Genomic DNA, 21,012 nt, shown 5'->3' with positions numbered 1-21,012 from the left:
TTTTATTTTTTTAATGTATTTGTAGTCTCTTCTCTTCTAAATATGTTATTTCAATAAATATCATCAAGGAAACAAATTTAGTCCTGTCACAGGCCTTTTATTGTAGAAATCAGAATGCCAGGTCATGGGAAAAATGGAGGACTGTAAACAGGGTTATGGGTCATTAAAAATCATTAAAAGTTATTAATTTTAATTAAGTCCTTAATTTGCATTAAAATGCATTAAATTTGATAATTGTGGCATTTAAAATGCTTTATTTAAAAACAACAAAAAAAAAACATTTATATAAACAATTTCGTCAGATATAACATGTTCCGCATGTTTGCGCGGAACTGCTTCCGGTTGATCGTAAAGTCGTATGTTCGGAAAAGAAGCTCAAGGTGGAGAAAAAGCTAGAGAATGGGAAAATGCAAATTTCTACAAAAGTGGCTGGAAAACAAGGAAACAAGTACTTGTTGATGGCATTAAAATTGTTTCTAAGACCATTAAAAAGCATTAAATTAGAGTTACTCATTCCTGTATAAACCCAGGTAAAGTTGTATGTAAATTATAATATTTACTTAGATTAGTTACATTTTTATATCAACAAAATAATAAAATATCTTTAATCACTAAGATAAAAGCTGATATACAGTAGTTATGGGCAGGCTGGAAAATAAAAATAGCTTGGTAATGAAATGGAAGTCTGCATCAGTGAAGTGGAATATTGACTCAAAAGGCAATTTACTATAGTATTTACATTTTCAAACCAATATTCTCCTCATAATGCAAAAAAAAAAAACGAACCTAATTTCCAGTTTTAAAATCAGTTTCTCAGATCTTTCTTTTATTCTACAGTCTGGTTCTTTTCTTCACTTTGTCATGGGCCTGTCGCTCAGCTTTCTCAAGTCCATTATTCGGTGTCAGCGTGTCCTTTCTGCGAGAAAAGACATTTTGTGTGTGGAGGTGTTCAGATGTGCGAAGGTGTTCTTTTGAGAACTTAATCACACAGTATCTGCTGTTATACCTGAAGAAACAACATCCGCGCACATGCATTGGTAAGATGGCAAGAGGAAATTAACGTTTCAGATGCTGGAGATTCCCCTTGATGTGTAAAAGTATGCATTAACCAGCAGCATTGAGTCAGCAGGTTGAATTGCATGTTTACATAAATCGAAAATGACGCATTTATATCTTAGGATTTCCAAGAATCTAGATGTGGTAAAGATTAAATTATAAACTTAAGCAAAGCTTTGACCGTAGCGTTTTTCTTGGTACCAGATGACCTGGTCTGAATAACCTTTTTAGCACTTTGGCCCAATCTCATACTGGTCCCTAATCACTAACCCTTAACTATCCAGTGTCACTTCCAATGAAGTCTCACTTGCACCAGTGGAAGGCACCTTTATTGAAGGGGGGGAGGCTTGGGGGTATAAACGAGAATGTGATGGCTTTTTCCCTCCAATGGAAAAGGAAAGCAGTCATTGCTATGGCAACACAGTGATGCCCAATGTGCGTGGCTGTAGCTCTATGGCGCAGGTTAGCATAAAATCAAACACTTGCCCCTTGTTTAAAAGAAACGTATATGGTCAAATAAAACTATTTCAAAGAGGACCTTTTAAATACGTTTTTTTCATATACCAACTTTTTTTCTGTCAGTGTCACGAAGATGCAGCAAACCAGTGGAATTTACATTTGGTGGAATGCGTTTCCTAGGCCACCAGACCGCTGCTATTTAAGGTCTGAACGGTCCGTTCGCCCTACCCACTACATGATTTGGGATCGCACTTAATGTGGCGGACCCTCCGAGGGAATGCGCAAACAGAGGGTTAGTGCTCACGGTTAGTGTTTAGAGAACGGTTTGGGATTGGGCCCTTGTCTGAGCTACGCTTTAAAGCGGAGGTCTTCAGTAGGGGGTCCACGAAGGTACTGCATGGGGGTCGTGAATGTTTTTTTTTTATATTCCCCCCTGCAATTTTTCCACTAATTGAAATGTCTTTAAATACACAGTAACATGAATTCAAAACACTGTAGTAAACAGATAAATGGAGGAAGAAGACGTCTTTCAGTCATCAATGCACACATTCAGCGACACACAGGAGCTCTTTCAAGCTGGGCACCGTTTCATTCACAACACCTGTCCGATCTACCAGGAATCAGAATCAGAAATACTTAAATAATCCCAAGGAGAAATTACTTTCGTTTACTTTAGTATTACTCCATATGTAATAGAGTGACTATAGGACCAGTTTGATATAACACAATTTCATACGGTATATATAATTAGGGGGTCCCCGCTCCATCTCGCCATCAGTTTGGGGGTCCTAGGCCTGGAAAACATTTAAGACCCCTGCTTTAAAGAATATAGGCAGTATTAAAGAGAAAATAACCCTAGACATTCAAGGTGTGCCTGAAAAAATACTGGATGACTTCATCTAGTGGAAAATAAGCAAAGGTAGGTGTACTATGCTGTTAAAGCACAGAGCCTCACTCATTTCATTTCATGGTTGCATCAGTTCCATCGAGCTGCTTCGATTAAATGTGTAGTCCTTTAAATTATTTACTCCCAATAGCTCTTAATGTAGCATTAAGGCTGCTACAGTCATGGAAAATGTCCTACTGACCATCCTCAGTCGCAGCAGTGCTTTAGTTCGCATGCTCGTAAAGATTGGCATCACGTGAACATTCCATACATGCATCCAGCAGCATGGTCCAGTCTAATCCAGAGGAGTCTGAGCTAGCCTTGCAAACAGATACTGTGCATGACTCCCGACTGTCAGGATGACAGGAGACTCGCCAGCAATGTGGGGTCATCACAACATGAACAGTCAGGCACCCGCACATATCTCTTAAGCATTTTCTTCTCTCCTCCTCCTCCTCCTTCCTGCATGCTTACTGGGATCCGTACACGTCCCACCTCCTCCCTGTGAGTGTTGCTTAAGGCCTGTGCTAATAAGTGCTGTGATTTCTGACAGCGGAGCTTGTTTAGGTTTTGGGAAGATTAGCCAGACGAGAAAAATAGCTGCTTTCAAATGACTATATTTGGGTTTTTTTCTTCTGTATTTAATACAAGCTGGTGTTTTAGTTGAGTGGGTGAGGGTGTCTCTTTTAGCTGCGGGGATAAGTAGACTGTGCTCCTCTTAGAGCAGTTTAAACTTGTAGCCTGCCTTTCAGAGGACAAATTGTTTCCCAGCTGTTTCTCCTTGAGATAAGAAGACTGTAATCAATCACTTATCTATGATTTATCTTGGCTTTTCTATTCATCCAGTAGAAGTAAATAATGTAAGTTCTGGAAACTTTTTAATTGAAAGACTCATGATGGCTTAGCTGAGCAGTCCTTGATGACTTAAAACAGGGATACACTGCAATATTTTCAGTCATTGTACTCAGCTATAGCTCAAACTGTACGACGATACCGCTGGATTTAAATGTTCACAGCTCACGAAATATGTTCTCACACCGTGCGGCCTGACGCTCCGATGTGACCATGCGGCGGCCGAGTGAATTTCAAACATGTTTGATTTTCTCCCGACCTTACGGTTCTTGATCCGGAGGTCGTCATGAGAGGCTGATTGCCCCTCGTTGTTCCCTGTACACTACATGACGCACGATCAGGCTGAATGTCGGCCCGATCAAAAAATTCTCTCACGACTGGAGAATCGGACCGAAAAGGGCAAAAAATCGTACATAGTATGCCCGGCTTTAGCTATCCAATCAATTTGGTCGGGTGTGCTTTGTAGAGCAAAGCAAAGCGAAACGAGTATTCAAAGTTAATTGCAGAGACTCTTCTGTTGAGGCTTCCTTCAAGGAAGAGACATGGCTCAACACAAGCTTTGATGAGTCAGTTTTGTATTCCAAATGAACCTAAAAATTGCAAACACTAAGCTAATGCCTCAACAAAGGAAAAAATGTAGAAAAAAACTGTTTGCCTGGAGTACTTTCTATGGAAAAAGAAACAAAGCAATTAATGTCAAGGTCTCTTTGTGAGAATAAGACACAGCTAAACACAGAAGCAATTTTAAGCTTCTGTTGGGGAAAAACAAAGTTCATTGAGTCAATAATGGTAATGTTTCCGTTAATAGTTCCACCTAGGAAATAAATAAAGCTTAATACAGAGTCGTCTATCACCAAAAAAGAGCACAAAAAGAGTAATGGTGGCAATAATTCAATTTTGGCTCTGTCCAAAAAAGAAAAACGACTCAACACTGAAGCAAGAGATCAGAAGTAATTTCTATGATAGGAACAAACAGACAACTAAAATATTAATATTAAATATTAAAATATTAATTACTTACTAAAAGGCAGGAAAAGGTGCAGTAGAAATTGTGCTTTCATCATTCTTTGTCATTTCTTCATTTTATTTCTTCTTGTAGGAATTAAATGGATCCAAATTGGTTATTCCAATGGGTTGGTTTTAATGCACTGATAAGTGGGTTGAAAATCGACATGTGTAGTGATGCATATTATTTTAAAAAATGTGCTTAAATGCTGATCATCTGTGGGCAAGTGAAAGCCCACAAAGTGTGTGGTTACTGGTGCTGCTTTCTTCTTTGGAAACACTGCTGCGGGGGGTTCTAGAACAGCCATCGGCACCGTTTGTTTTATCAGTTTGTTCCCTGGAGCCAGGGGCTGTGATGCTGCTATGTCTGCAGGTGGCTTCAGAGGAAAGTGTGGCATCAACAACTGACTTATTGAACAAATGCAACCTGTCGCTGAAAGATGGAAGGAATCTGACCTTTTTCCATCAATAGAATCTGCTCTAAATGCCATCCCTTCTTGGTTTTTTAGTTATTTCTCCATCAGCTGTTGAAGGATGACACAGATATTTGTCTTCCTCTTTCACCTTGATAGATACATATTTAAAGTGTGTGATGTAAAGGAACCCTGTGAACATCGATTGTGCATCATAACCCTTATCTCTCCAACAAAGAAAGATGAAGCGTGTTCTTTTATTAATGGTGGAAAGGAGACATGGCAACCTGAACTGAACATGATTATGAAAATATTCTTCCATCCACTGAGGTAACGGGTCCAGGTTTCCCACTAACGCTGAAGAGCCTGACCAAAGTCTTTTGGTTTTAAATAAACAGAAAAAAATTACATTCTTCCCTCTTTTTAAGGATTTAATCTTATGCACTGCAAAATTGTAACTTGAAGTCATTTTTTGTCAAAAATTAAGTGCATTTTGTCTTGAATTGAGCAGATAAGTCAGTCACTGCCAATAGAACAAGACAATTTACATTTAGATTAAGAAAAAAGCAAGTGCATAATAATTAATTATCTTATTTTAATGGTAAGAATGCTCATTCCATTGGCAGATAATCGTATTTTCATATTCAAATTAAGGTTAAATAAACTTATTTTAAGAAATGTGTACTAATTTCTTAATGAGTAAGAGGGAGGAAACATTCGCTCCAGTTGTAGACTTCTTCAACCCAACAATCTGACCTAAATGGAAATGTGGCAAGAAGAAAAAAACATTTTTGATGTTTTGTTCTACATTAAAATAAACATCCTTTGTCTGTGGTTTTGTATGGTAGTGGCTGTGTCATGCTCTGGTATTGTAAACTGGGGTTAAGTCTGATTTGCTCTCATCTTTTCCCTTCAACTTTTTATTACTCTAAAAATATATTTTTTAAAAGTGTTAAACTTTTTTGTGCTATTTGTTATCTTGTTTTTTTTTTTTATGGAGAATCTTTTATCTGGATTATGTGTAAGTCGATTTCCGAGTCCTTGTGTTGATATACTACATTATTTTTTTTTAATTAATAATGTAAACACAGCTTCTCCTTTCGCTGTCTGTTTCAGAGATGCTTATCCGCACCCACTTCCCTGCTTTGGAGGATTTTTGTCTCGTTGTCTGCCATGTCTGCAGTAAAGTGGTGACTCCTCAGGGCATCCTCACACATTACGGTAAGAAAAAAGATAATAAAGTCTAAAATCATAAAATTTACCTAGACATTAACATCATCATCAGCGTATTTTCGCGCCACAGCTTACAGAGACGTCCACACTCGCACCCAGATTAATACAATAACTGGTGATTATCACTCCAACCTGTCGTTAACGTAAGCACTCAGAGCGCCACTCATTTATTCTCTCTAATAGTCGACAGCCGCCTCATTAAAGGTGAGAAACACTAAATAATTTACAGCTGGTTTTATAAACAAGTGTTTTATCTCTATCAAACTAGCTAATCGGTTTGTTTTTCAATGGGGCTTTAATCATTACAGCGGTTCTTTCGGCTAATCTGCCGGAAAGTATTTTAATACTTCAACTGGAAAAATCAGAAGCAAACATGTGGATGGAAAATAATGTTTAAAGAGGAAGTAAGCAACTAGCTCTCAGCTAGATCTGTGTATTTGTTCCTGATACCATTTGATAATTAATGATCCATGTTCTTGAGACGATATATGTGGTTTTTCCAGCCGTCATTAAACAAACCTTGTTGGAGCATTTATTAGGTTTGCTTCCTTGCTTCCTGTAGCCACAAACTTCTACGTATCTAGTTAATAAGGGATGTCTCTACCGGAACATCCAGAGACATTTTTAACCATCTTTCAAAAAAAGAAACGGCTAAAGATCAGTTAGAATTCAGCTCTGTTTACCTTTTGATTACTTTTTGGTTCGTTCTTTCTCTGGGCTATAAGTCTATAAGTTTCAGGCATTTACACTTTCTAGAATCACTCTTCAGGATTGGAAGGAGGACTTAGTCAGCTTTCCTGATCCCGCTTATCAATAAAGCTCCCACAGCATGATGCTGCCACCACCGAATTTCTGTATTTGGATGATGCATTTAAAGTGGTGAGAGATGTATATTTCTCCATAAATGGCAAGATTATTGTTTTTTATTCTTTTCCACCTGAGCTGTGGATCTCCTCAGAAGTAACAGTGGACCTTTGAGCTGCCTCTCTGATTAATAATCTGTGCTGACCTGTCAATTTAACCTGAAAATTGCTCAGTTAGATGTTGAGAACTGGGGATGTTTTCATTATCAGTTGGCAGGGCTGGATTTTATTTAGTTGGTATTGTAGTAAAATATATTTTAATGCAGTTAGTGACGTTGAAATGATTATTTTGCATCTACTACTTTGTCTCCAACCATCCTTCTCCAACCTCTTGGTAGTGGCGCCACAGGGCGCTCTTGCATCTGTCCGTGAGCTGATCTTAGAGGGGGAAGCTAGCGGAGGGGAGGAGGGCGTTACGCACACGGTCACGCTGAATAAACACATACACAAACAGAGTCTGGACGGCAGAGTCGCACACATCCTCACTTTCTGTTTCTGAGCAGAAGGAGGTCAGCGCTATTGTGAGGCACACTCTCAAATAAACTCCTGGCAACCACCGTTGTTCTGTCCCCGCTCCTGCCCCCCTGCAGCCCCTTCTACTCTTGGCAGCGGGTCTTAACCGCACTCATGCACATGTAAACACTCTGCATCTCCCTGCAAAACAAACTATTTTTTATATCATAAACTTCCGACTTCCTTTTTTAAATAACATTAAACTAAATAATGCTTTAGATAACTTACTGCTTTTTAGTTTACATAAATTACTATTGCATATTAAATGTCAACTGAATGGATCACCTTAAAGAGCCCGCTCTGTCTAGATAGCTTTATGATACTTGATGCATTTCCTTCTTTTGTTGCACATCCTCACCAGCACATTCGTTTCCCCACTGGGATTTTGAGTCTAAATGTTTTGTTACCCAAAGAAGCGTCGTATTTGTTTTTGTGTATATTCACAGAGGGCTTAGCTTTCGCGCTTGACCTGCACAGCTGAGCAGCTCTAAAGCTTTAACATCTACACACAGAAGGGAGGAGCAGCCTGGCTGCCTCAGGGCATCGCTGGCTCCAAATTCTGCCTGCATAGTTTGCTGCTCATCTGGGCTGTATTTGGACTTTGGAGTCATTGCAATAGCTAGACGGTTGCAGATAATCATTGTCATCCATCCACCCTTTATGGCTTTTATCCTTGTAACCTTACCACTGCAGAAATATCCTCCATAAATGGAGTTTTGCATGGAAACAAATAGCAGAGAACAACAGAGAATTGAAACAATGAAGCTTGTTTAAGCTTCCTGTTCATCAGTTTCATCCATTTTTTTTTTATGGATGTGTTTGATTTAATTCTCCTTAGAGTAAAGCAAGCATCCATATTCTCAGAATCTAAATTTCTCTGTGGGATATAATCTAAATCCCCACCGCTGGCAGTGTTGCTGCCACATTCTCTCTTAAGAGATTTCCCTGGAGAAAAAATGTGCAAAGAAATGCTGAAAAATACTTAAACCTCAAAGCCTATTATTGCCTGATCAGGGTGTAAAAGGCACATTTTAGCTGTAATAACTCATGTTTCTCGTGAAGGAAGTTGTAAAAACTATCTGAAACATGAATTTTCTAAGGGCATCCCTTAAGTCATGTTCAAGCTGGGTCCTAAGCGCTGCTAGAGACAAGAGAATCCAGTGGTCAGTGCAGATTTCTGCTTTTGTCGACCTACGTTTGAATAAATACGCCTTCATCACATCTTCCCGATAATTCAATATATTTCCTCCAGTGCAAGTAAGTTGAATAAGCAATGAAAGGGTCATGTTATTGTTTGTGGAAGCGTCTGTCTCTCCTTTCTCTGTGGCTTTATTGAGCTTGGAGGCAGATCAGATCAATTCTGCGCATCTTTTCAGCTTCAGTGTAGCCCTCTTTTAACAAGCGTCGGGCTTCTGAGTGGGAGCTTGTTATAAAAGCTTGTTGTTGTTTGCATCACTTGCCGTTCGAATGTTGGTGGTGAAATTTGCCTTTAACCAAAGAAGCTGTTGGGTTTCGTTTACCGATAAGGGAGTGATGTTCCTAACTTAACAGTTGCTGTTTTGGTTTTGGCTGCATAGTAGCTCTCAGCTGGACCTGAAAAAGCCCACTCCTTATTTTTATCTCAGGGCTGTTTTTAATCATGATAGAAGAGGCGCCTTCTTTGTTTATGTTCAGAAATGTTTTTATTTATTTTTTACCATCATTATCTTTTTATGGCGATATTTATAAGTTAGCCCTCTGTTTTAATAATCAGTTCTGATCTTTTTAGATCAATTTTATCACTATTTTCAATTATCTTCTGCCATGTTTGGGGGTAGCAACTTCTCTGATGTCGGTTAATTGGGTCTGATCCTGCATCCACTTGCTCTGAAGGTCCCTTTTTTTTTTGCCAACATTGCTATTACAACCTACATCCGTTTATTCTTAGTTATTTTGTAGCTTTAGCATTTCAAAAATAACTTGCTACTATAGTGAAAGGTTAACAATACTATGGTTTGATAAGGTACTTATTTATTTGCTTGATTTTTTTAAAAGAAACTTTAACCCCACCAAGCTAAATATCTGATATGATTTAATACTAATGTTGAATTAAACATTTATTCTAAGTGCTTACATACATGTATCTAATTTAGCTATTGTTCACCGCACATGGGAAAACCAGAGCCATTTCAATGTATAATGCATACACAATATTTAATTATCTTTTTGATTCATTTTGTTTCATTCAGATATGTATCAATATTGTTTTTATATGTCGGATTGTGGCTCATTTTATAAATAAACCACTAAGAAAAAAAAAAGGATATAATATGAAGTAATAAAAATTTAAATCATCCATAAAGTCTTCACTGACAATTTTTTATTATTGCATATGGGGAAAGTATTGACTTTATCATTTTCTAAGGTTTCTATTATTATTGATGTGGTAATGACATTTTTAGTCATTTACAGATTTTTGAAATGATCAACTAGTAAAACTATATATGTATGTAGTTAGCTATACAGTTTTTAGCTCTATTTAGCTTTAGCTATAGAAATATTTCAGTATTTAAAGAAATTAGAGACTCTGGTAGTGTTTATCTACTCATAAATTGTTTTTTTTTTAAGTTTCAAAACTTTATTGAAATTTAGAATATCCAATTTAATCCTGAGATGTATGACTTGGTTTGTGGGGTTTTATAATAACCAAAAAAGGGTTGTTGTTTTTTTTTGTTAAATAGAGCTAAAAAACTTAAGGGACCTAAAACCGATTCTTGTGGTTTTCTATATTCTCAGACCTTTTAAAAAAAGAGACTTTTCAGAGCTAAATTACTTCTCCTTTTTTTTTTTTTTTTGTAAAGCTAACTGCAGTGGTTTCTTTTATGATCTTATTCCAAATTTCAAAGCTCTACGTAAGCTACTAAAATAGGGGAATATGTCGCGGCCACAAGTTTCTGTTATTTTAGTTATTGAGTATTCTGTCTGTAATTTTCTCTTGACAAATTGATTAATGGAATAAAGACACATTCTACTGCTATTTATTTTAGCTTACACTATAACTAAACTATATATTTAATATATATAGTTAAATATATATATGTACATATACACAGACAGTGACTTGTCTGTATACTTCAGTTAATAATCATTAGATTACTAAATTATTGATTTACGATTAAAATAATAATTTTAACATTTTTCAGCTCTTGTATATACCTTATAATAACATTTTTATGCTGCTCACAAACAGTAAATAAGATAATAATTGTGAAAAAAAAGTTTCCTTTAGTATAATCCTTGCTAATTATGCAGCAGAAATGTATCCAATAATTGTTTTTTAATGTTATGTTCATATTGAAATTTGGGCAATTAAATTCATATTCTTAATATTTATTTGGTTGAAAATTACTTTTTAGGCTCCCATTGACGAATTAATATATTCCTAATGAAGGAGGTTTTGTTTTTACATCAACTCTACATTTGTTTTCTGTGTTTATTCAACAATAATTTATTTGCATCCTCTTAAAGATTCTTTTCTGCCACTGAAGAATCTGTTTCCATTAAGATATTTGTTGTGTAAACCAGCATAATAACTGTGTTATTAGTTTATATAGACTATAGTGGTGTTTATAAGTCTGCAGCTGTAGTCAATTATCAATCCCAGGCTGATTTCTCTGGAGATTATTCAGATGTCTCTTATTTTCTCATGTTTCTGTGTCTTCTCCTTTCTGAACACAAACAAACTCATCTGAGCTCTGAGAGCCTACTTCCTTATTCTTTTGGCTCCTCCCACGGGACGAATCGGAGGCCAATCAGCAGGCAGCTGGCCTGACAGCATGGCCATAACAACAGGCAACAAGCAGGAGAGAGTAGCAGGGATGGCGCCCTTGTGGTTGACAGGCTTGTTGACCTTGCCAGGGGATTGTCTGTGTGTGTGACTCATGATGGGTTGCTTCAGGTTTTTCCTCCGTTTTAGTTTGAGTGGGAAAACATTGACTTTATTTATTTCTTGCAGTATACAGGACTACTTTTTGGAGAACTTTTAGACTACATTTATAACTTTTATGCTTATTCTTCAAATAAATTTGCCATAATGTTAACTTTTTATTTTTAGATACTTGAGAAAATTTCCCCCCAAAAATATTTTGATTGTTAATGATTTCAAGTTTAAAAGCTTATACCCCTAAAGCTCACTGAAAATCAATGTTTTTATTCTTAAAAATGACACTCAATGTAACATCAGGGGGTAAAACAATAGGTGCTTAAAGCAGAGAGTAAATGTGGCCGCCTCCAGTTCATCCGTCAGTTGTTTTTTTTTGTTCTGCTGCTTTGTCAAAAAGCAGAATTGACTGAAGTGGTGCGAATCCAACGTGTGAAACTGTAAAGGAACATGTGAACAAAAGTGTGAAACGAATACTGCATACCAGTAAATGCGAGTGTGGACTTTCACCCTGCTATTCTGAATACAGCTGCCTCCACTGGTTTCCTGCCTCCACTGGTTTATTTACACACCTGTCACACATAGAAACACGATGCACAAAAATGATCCTGCAAAAAATGAAACGGTATTGTGGAACTGATGGGTAGATGAATCCTAAATTCTGCTGTTTTTTCTGCTAAATTAGGATTATATACTTAATTACATGAGATGATGCTAAGATCCGACGTATGATGTACTCAGCTCTTAACAAACAGGAGTCCTATGCCTTGTGCTTCTACCTGAAAAATCAATAATTGTGACTCTTAAGCAAGAAGAGATGCTTTTATTAGCATTTGGACTCAGTGAAAGGAAACAGAGCCAACCTCAGTCTGAAGATAAGAGTATCTGCTGGCTGATACGTCTTAAAGATTAGTGAAAAGGGTTACAGTCATCTAAAAATGTTCTGAACATATTGGAAAGAAGAGATGCTTTATTTATTAAAAGCATTAGTATTTTGAAGGTTTGGAGCCAAGTAGTTTGATTTGCTCCTGACTGTTGAAGTGATAGGAAATACCGCTGTTCGATTCAGAAAGCTCTTACGTTTCCAAAAGGAAGATTATAGCAGCTTGTGAGTCGGTTAAAGGACTAAAAGGTCTCATAAGAATGAAAAACGCAAAATAATCAGCCGTGCGACACGGAATCCGAGCAAGTTTGCCACAAAACTGGCTGCAGGTTGTTAAATGCCCAATGATATATGATCAGAGAAACTACAGCGGGTTATTGCCTCTGATTATATTAAAAGTGTCTGCCTCTATGATGATAATAATAAAAAACAGAAGCTGCTTAGCATCAAACAATGCATTATGATGGTCGCTGCTACACTCCTCAAAATCTTGAGACTGGGAAAGAGAATCTTAAGAGTTAAATTCAAAAAGAAAATACAGACACGTGAGAAAAGTAGAGCAGGCTATGTGGTTTCAGCCGTTTTCCCTTGTAACACCGCAGCCCAGTAAACCTGTTTGACAACAGACATCTACAAACACTAGGAGCTCTACCTTCCTGCAGTTTCACCTAGCCTTAATACCATTAAATATTATTATGTTAGTAATGAATCAATAAGTACAAGTGGGTTTTTTCACTTTTTTCTCGCAAGTGATTTTATAACAAGTATAGTTCTTATTTTAAGGATTAATCCAGAGCTGCGACTAACGATGAATTTTTTTGCTTAATGATCAAAGGTTCCTTAAAGAAATTTTTTTTTACCAAATTAAATGTTTCCACTTGAGGAGTTCTGAATTCAACATATTGATGGACGTTAAAGGTTATTTTTATCTTAAATAAAACATTTTTACACAATTTTTTTAAATGTATGATTACTGCTCTAAGTTGGTTGCTCTGTCTGCTAAAAGCATGTTTTACAATCCCTATACTCCATTTAACGTTTCATCAAACACTCAAATATTTGATTGCTTCAATAATTATCAAATATTAAGATTAGATTAAGCTGTCTTAAATACATTTCCTATCATATTACTTTTTGCTTCATACTCCTGTTCCTTCTTTTGCATTTTAAAGCTGAAATCACAACCTGGTTGGGGGTAGTTTGAATTTTTGCGATGGTCTTTAGATTTTAAGCAGAGGGTATATTGTCAAAAGTATTTGCAAACCCAACAAAAACATTAAAAGCAGCTGAACTGAACATTCCAGTGTAAGGAACTGTGAATGCTGGATTAAACCTAAAGAGTTTGGACTTTTTCATGCTCCCAACTTTATAGGAACAGTTTAGGGAGTGCCCCTTCCTTCCTTCTCCTACATCAAGGTGTCAGCCAGGTGCCTAAAGAAAGACAAGGATGAGAGAGTTTAATCTATGATCCAGATCTTCTTGTCCAATCAGTCAAAGATCTCTGCCAAAACGTGCTTCTAAACCTTGTGGACAACCTTCCCAGAAGAGTTGAAGCCGTTAGAGCTGCAAAGGGAGGACTGACACTGCATTAAAACCTATGGAATATGAAACAGAATCAGCTGTTTGAAAAGATCTCTAAGGAAGAAATGTTAGAAAATGATTCCCACTGTTCAGTATGGTGGATGACCCATGATGCAGTGGGGCCTAATTATCTTTAACTGCCATTCAGGGCCTTGTTGTAGCGCTTGGCATCAGGAATTAGGACAATCTGTATAGAAAACTGGTAACATCTACCTGTACCTTTCTCTTTAATAGGGATGCAATGAGTGGATAGTAGACTTTTATCTTTTATCATCATTTTTTTATACACACAAAACAAAATTTCATTTTGTACAGGTTTCAGACAGTGAATGAGCAGCAGCTTGGCAGGGAAAATTCTTTGTCTACCATCTGTCCAAGAAAACCAGTCGTGTTTTTTTTCTCTTTTGGCTTTGTGTATTCGCTGGAGTGTATTACTGTGTTTCTGTCTTTGAGAGCCTGTTTTGTTCCCGAACCAGGAAGTATTAAAAGCGTTGCTCATGAGATGGTTTTAAAAATTTTTATGAAAATAAACCTGTTGGGGTGGCCGGGTAAAAAGTGATAGTTCTGCATGACGTTGAATTTGCATGAATTTGGAGGTGTGGAAACGTCGTTTTTATTAGAAACATGGCTTTCTGCATAAAATCTTAATTTCAGGAGAACTATGGAACTCTAGACTTTTAGTAAATGGCAAAAAAAAAAAAAAACTCTTAATTTGTCAGCATTTTTCTTTCCTCTTAGTTCAGTTTTGCAGCTTCCTGCACACGCTGATTTTTATCACCAGGCAGGAAATTCACCCTCAATGGTTTAATTCGCACCGATTTCTACCTGATTTTGATATTATTTGCCTAAAATACACTTTGTGTGTAGCTTTTTTTTTCTTTTTTTTTTTTTTTTTTTTAGGTTCACAGAGGTCCCCATCCCCCCCCTAACTTTATTGCTGAGCATTTACAACATCTTCACCCCTCTGTTTTCATTCAGGTAGCTGGGGTATAGTTTCCCTGTGAGACAGACACAGAGAGAGACAGTCCTGGACCACACACTCCCAACCCCCTACCCACCCTGCTCCCACAAAGACATGCATAGCAAAAACCGTAAGTTAAGCTCCTCTCCTCTCCTCAGTCCCCCTAAATCCTCCACCCACACACCCGACAGACTTGTGATTAGTTATATTTCCCCCCTCCGACTCTTTCTGGGCCGTTTAAGCTCAAAGATTCTGATCAGATTTGGTTCAAAAGGGATTCATCATTGTGGGCTTTAGTTTGATTTTCATTAGTAAGGTGGCATTCATCAGACGAGCATATTTATGATGGCGGTGGGCATGTTGCTAATTAGAGAAAAGTGCTGAAAGTTGAATTGGAAACAGTTTTCAGGAACGACACAGTTCTGCTCTCTGCTGTGCTACAAAAGCAGCCATCTGGATGGAAATCGGCAATAAATACATTACAATTCTTTCAGTTTTATTTAGTTGTTGCTTGTTAATAAAGAAGAAAAATGTACTCCTAATGTACCTAATAGGTTTGCATGATTGCAGTGCCATGCAAAGGTCGGCATATATGAGATAACTGTGAATACAAACATATGCGTAGGTGTCGAAAGTCCTGCAAATGTATTTGTTCCTGGTTTCTAACTCATACATGCATGTGACGACTCATGTTTCATATGTGACAATACAAGTTTAGAAGTTACACTTTTGCAACTATATAATTACACATTACATATTTAGGTACAGATTAAAAACGTATGTTTGTATGGCTGTACATTCACTCTTGTGAATTTGCGATTTATTCTTGTAAATTCAGAATAATAATTCAACTCAGATTTTTACAAATGAAACACCTGATGTCACGTGTACATATTTGTTCACAACAAGGAACAAATGCAAATCTTGAATTAACATTTATTGGCTTACATTTAAACAAGTAAACACCTACATATATGTTTTAATTGGCAGCCATCTTTCTCCGTATTCATGCCCCTTGAACTTTCTGTCTTTCAATATTTTGCTACATTACAACCGTAATATCTTCTATGGACAAATTCAAAGTAGTACAACATTTTAAAGGAAGTGACGTTAAACAGAGTTTTTATTTTTTGGGAAGGTGACCATCCGAAACATTAGGGATGTCTTTGATTTTACCTCCCTTTACTTTGATACCCCTAATTAAACTTTAGGAGACTTGTTTATCCTCCTGTAATTGTTTTAGGTAGGTCTATTCTAGATGCTGACTCCTTTTGTACATTTGTTTCAGTAAAAGAGTAAGACTCATTTAGGTTGAAGAGAAAGCATCTGTGAACTTATTTTATGTAGTTCCTCAGTTAGACTTTGACTAGGCCATTTAATATGTGGATGTGCCTTAATCTGATCCAGCTCAGTTGCTGTCCTGTTATCCTAATAGTGATCCTATAATGACCTCAGCTGGTCTGTTTTCTTATTAGTTTTATTTTGAGTGTCAGAGTAAAGGGGGTTGATGCAGAATCATTCCACACAATGAGTCAGAATATGTAAGAAGTCAAATGGCTATGAATATTTCTTCCATAGCTCTCCATAATGAGCGTCTGATCAGTGTTTACCTTATATTTTTCATTTCTCTGTACAACTTCATGTTAAATTTTTTTTTTTTTCTCTTCTCGTCGTGTTTTAGAGAAGCGACACAGCTCCCCGATCCCTTCCAGGAGCCCGCTCGTTCCCATGAAGCCCAAAGCGCCTGCCGTGGCCCCCAGCCCAGGGGACACGCTTGCATTCAGGGTCCCCAAAGATTACCCTCACTCCCGCTTCAACAAGGCACCGCTCGCCGTCTACCCACCAAAGGGGGCGCGGAACAAGACCTGGTTTGTGCATGCTTCCTTTCTTTCTTTCTTTCTTTATTTTTTTGTATGATTTTAGTGTGAGTCACTCTGACTTTTTAGAACAGGCACCTTTTGCACCTTCTAAATGACACATTTTCCTGTATTTTAATGCTGGTTCCAACCTCTCCTTTCCCCCTCCCAGCGTATCATTACCTGTCGTCAGCTTGGAGAAGATGCCCTGTCTGAACCGAGCAGACTCAGCATCGCACGTGCGCCTCAACTCCTCCTCCTCTTTATCCTCATCCACGCTCTCTCCGCTAAAATCATCCTCCTTCGCCCCACCAGCCTCCCAGCGCCCCAACGAAAAGCTCGTCAACGGCCGCGCCAGCGGCGGCCCCTCAACACCGCGTTCCATCACGCCTCCCTCCTCCCTGGATAGGCGGCCGAGCCCCGCGCGATCCCCCCTAGAGAGACGGGGGTCGTCAACGCCATCGCCCTCCCCTATGGACAGGAAGCCCTCCCTCTCGCCGTCGCCCTCTCACAGATCCGTTGCTCTGCCAACGTTGTCGTCGCTCTCGCCCATGGAGAAGAAGCAACAAAACGGCACTAAGGCGCCTGCTAGGCCGCACAAGAGAGTCTCAGGTGAGTCAATATGGAGTAAAAATTAGCTTCAACTTTTTAAATAAGTTTAGAAAAATTTGATTACCATTTCTCTTTATCTCTTATTGTAAAATTAGGACAGTGATGCAGCTAATGGTGGTATTTTTAATCTCTCTGATATACTGCTGTAAAAGCTGTTTATCTAAAGAACCCCCCCCAACTACCGTATCTCCACATATTTATCAGCTTATGATTCTGCACCTCCTCCTTGTTTTCTCTGACATTTTAACACTCTGAGGAGTATTTCCTACATTCTTTCCTCTCCTGTCTGCTTGTTTTGCTCTTTATCAGGCTCCTCCGTCTAGTCAGTGTAAACTGTGTGTGTGAGTGAGAGCATGTGAGTTTGTTGATATCTCTGGTTTGCTGCTGCGCAGATCTGACCTGTTGTCCGGTGCAGCAAACACAGAAAGATTACGGGGATTATAAAACAGGCCAGGACAAGATTACAGCCTTCTCGGAGCAACAGTTTAAGATTGGCCAGTTAGTTTGTGCAGAGAAACATAACTTATTTGTAGGCTTCGAAAGCAGATAAGAGCTTTAGGCTGTAAAAGCATTGATGCACATTTGCATCAAAGTCATTCCAAACAAAAAAAATAAATCAGTATTTTATTTGTCCATAATTTGCACGTTTTAAAAAAAAACTTTGCAAACCTAATCATGTTTTTAGCTTTGGTTATGCTTAATGACACAATCCATGTATCTCTGCATCTACATCTCTGTATTCTATTTGAATAGATTGAATTAAACACGTGTGAGATTTATGGAGATGTGTGATACTTTCAGCATTAGCATCTCTCTGAAATTATGCTTTGGAAGCCATTACTCCCTTTTACGCTAAAGTACGATATGTTGACATTGTTCTTGAGAATAACTCCCCTTCTAAAATGAAGCTAAACAGAATTACAGAGGTGTTTTTTTTTTTTACAAAAAGGGTCAAGAGAGGTTTACAAAGTTAGCACCATCTGTGTCGTCTGCATTTTTTACATGTAAAAACATTCATTTTTAATTTTCAGATCACTAAAAATGATGAGTGGAGTTGGATCCAAAAGTTTTGGGCAACTGTTTAAAATTCAACCACACACGCACACAAACATGTTTATCTGCACCCTCACTTTCACAGTACCTGGCTATGTGTGTGTGGTTGGACAGGGCCATAACTCCGCAACGGATTGGTCCATTTGAACGAATTATACGCCAATCAAATTGTTAGAGCAAGTAGAATGTATATAGATTCAGCTGGGAAAGATTGACAGTCGTTTCAGCCAATCAGAGCCAGCCAAAAACAGTCCGTTAGCTTGATCACTCTCCTGGATTGGGGGACTTTAAAGGCTACTTCATGATGCTAAAGACCTGCGGATACGCCCAAAGTGTTTTTATCTTTTGCAATAGAGATTACTCTGAACCAAACACACGTGGATTTACCCATAATACAGTTTTCATGGAGAAGCAGCCAAGGTAAGAGATATCTAACCGCTAGTTTCAGGCTCAGCGGTTTCATCTCTTGCTGTTTAATGGCCTGTATCTCTGCAATGCTTTGGTTTAGAGGAAAGTGAATCACATGACTCGATTCTACCGAGACTCAACTTTCATTTGATGTGTATTTTGTGGTGGGCCGATGCAGGTTTGTGGCTGTGGAGACAGAAGATCTATTGGGCCGTGTATTTACATTTTACATCTCTAATGTCATTTGAGTATAACTTTAGTTGTGTTTTGCACATTTTAAAAAGGTTTGTAGCCTAGATTCTACCTAGATTCTAGATTCCATCTAACGTAGATGATACTTTGCAGTTCTTTGTGATGAATGCATCATTTATCATGCATTATTACAAACAGCCTAAAGTTTCTTTATCACTGGCTTTATGACTGTTGTTGTCGTGTTTGAGCCTTGTTCCAAGTAAGTCATTTTTTTGGACTTTTTCTTGTTCTAACTAGTTTTTTGCACAAGGTAAGCTTTAAAAACTTGAAACCAACGCTATAGATAAGCTCACCTAGCTGACGTGGAGATGCTCTGACATCTTAAATGCATTTTTAATTAGCTTTGTTACTTTGCTGCCAATTATTCACAATATATTTTGGCAGTCATTGACACACAGAAAACAAAGTCAAAGCAGTCAGATTTGTTGAAAGTATAGTTTTTATTCTTTCTTCCTCAATCAGGATCCTGTCAGCCCGCCAAGATGTCCTGTCAGAACAATTAGTCACCGCATGAATCACTTGCTCAGGTTGATTCGTTTGATGCTGAAAGTACACTCAGCTTTCTCACGCAGAATCCTAGCATCTGGCCTCTAGAACTAATTCTGAACGACGGAAACAAACAAGGTTGATAGAGATGATTTGCACGAGTAGGAAAGTACAATCCACCATCATAAAGAGCTGAATTAGCTCAGTCAGAGAGCTGGAGAACTTTCTCTTGCATCTAATGAGATTTGGTATATGAAGGGAGAAATGAAGCAGTGATGCCTTTTTTGTCCTATTTAATGTAATGTGTGTCTGTGTATTTTACAGGGAGAGTCTTTGATCCTGACAAGCACTGCGGAGTGCCCGACCCTGAGACTAAACGTTCCTGCACGCGCTCTCTCACCTGCAAGGTAACACAACCCCACAATCACTCCCCCGTCTTCTTTTACACACCCCTCTCTGGGAAAAGGAAGCAGCTAAGCTCTCCAGCCCTCGTCGCTACGGCTCCTGCGCTTTCCAGCATTACAGGGTCCTCGCTTCTCTTGATGAAGTAATTATAGATGTGAGATGAGGCGACATCATCGTTTAGCTGTAATACTCTAGAACTGCCCTTTAATTACCTCCACCAAGCTTTACTAATCTTTCTCAAACATACTGGTTATTAAGTAATTAAAGAGCCATCATGTTAGTGTCTTTGGGTATTTTTTATTTTTTTTTAAAGAAAGGATTTTATTTTATTATTTTCCAGACATGTTGTTCCTGCCTTGGCTGTAGGGATTTATTTAGAGGATCAGAGTAAAGGGGTTGAACACTAATGTCTTTTTCAGATTTCTTTAGTCCTTAATAAAACGTTTTAAACAAAGTGCTGCTGCCTTATTTCAGATCTACCATAAAATCGGCAATTACAAAGTGATATTGGTATTTAAGGTTATAAAATGTGAATATTTTGTGAGGCTTAAGGATAAGTAGTGATCCAGCGTTGTCACAGATTAGACCTTTGTATGTTTGAGGATGGTGTTCATTTTGAAAAAGGGGAAATGAATGAAATCGCTGCTCCGTTGCAGATCTTTCAGCCTCAATTTGGAGCTTCTTTATAAAAATGAACACTGAATTCTTCGCTTAGCACCTGTTATTTAATTAAATCATAAATACTTTCTTAATACCAAAGGGAAAAATAAATGTTGGAGTAACTCGTTGGTTATTTTGCTGTCACGAGATCTTTTTACCTGAATTATGGTTATGTTTGAATTTATGGTTGTCTCCTCGAGGTTCCTAATGAGTTTTAACAGAGGAAGTATTTTTTAATGAATGAAGCCTTGATTGCAGCCTTTTAAAATTTAGTTTTGTTGTTTTACTTTTTGTTTAGTTGGACTTTATTATGTTTACCAATGATTATTAATATTGAATGATAAGTACATCCTTTAGCCATAACAGTTTGATCAAATGTTTTCCTTAACATCTCCCAGTATTTCAAAAAAGGTACCATGATGCTTTTTGATTTAACATGGCTCCTTCCTTCCTTCCTTCCTTCCTTCCTTCCTTCCTTCCTTCCTTCCTTCCTTCCTTCCTTCCTTCCTTCCTTCTTCTGTCCGTTCGTCCTCTCTCCCTTCCGTCCTTCATTCCTACTTCTCACTTCCTTCATTCCTACTTCTCTCACTTCCTTCCTTCCTTCCTTCCTTCCTTCCTTCCTTCCTTCCTTCCTTCCTTCCTTCCTTCCTTCCTTC

General features: G+C 37.9%; 1 protein-coding gene across 3 annotated transcripts in view; it reads left to right on the top strand.

The window, feature by feature from the left end:
* The window catches only part of LOC107093309 (ataxin-7-like protein 1), a 36,619-nt gene that overhangs the window by 8,927 nt on the left and 6,680 nt on the right, over positions 1 to 21,012 (top strand). The window contains exons 2-6 of one of the 3 annotated variants that reach the window (XM_015388296.1): positions 5,788 to 5,892; positions 14,642 to 14,754; positions 16,306 to 16,492; positions 16,653 to 17,092; positions 19,616 to 19,698. In XM_015388296.1, coding sequence (XP_015243782.1) covers positions 14,739 to 14,754; positions 16,306 to 16,492; positions 16,653 to 17,092; positions 19,616 to 19,698 — 726 coding nt within the window. In that variant the 5' untranslated portion in view covers positions 5,788 to 5,892; positions 14,642 to 14,738. Of the gene's footprint in view, positions 1 to 5,787; positions 5,893 to 14,641; positions 14,755 to 16,305; positions 16,493 to 16,652; positions 17,093 to 19,615; positions 19,699 to 21,012 lie in introns of those variants that run through there. The other 2 variants (XM_015388297.1, XM_015388294.1) reach the window with 2 other exon arrangements.

Source organism: Cyprinodon variegatus, unplaced genomic scaffold (assembly GCF_000732505.1).
Source record: "Cyprinodon variegatus isolate N-32 unplaced genomic scaffold, C_variegatus-1.0 Scaffold418, whole genome shotgun sequence".
NCBI lineage: Eukaryota > Metazoa > Chordata > Actinopteri > Cyprinodontiformes > Cyprinodontidae > Cyprinodon > Cyprinodon variegatus.
This window is presented reverse-complemented; position numbering and strand designations above follow the sequence as displayed.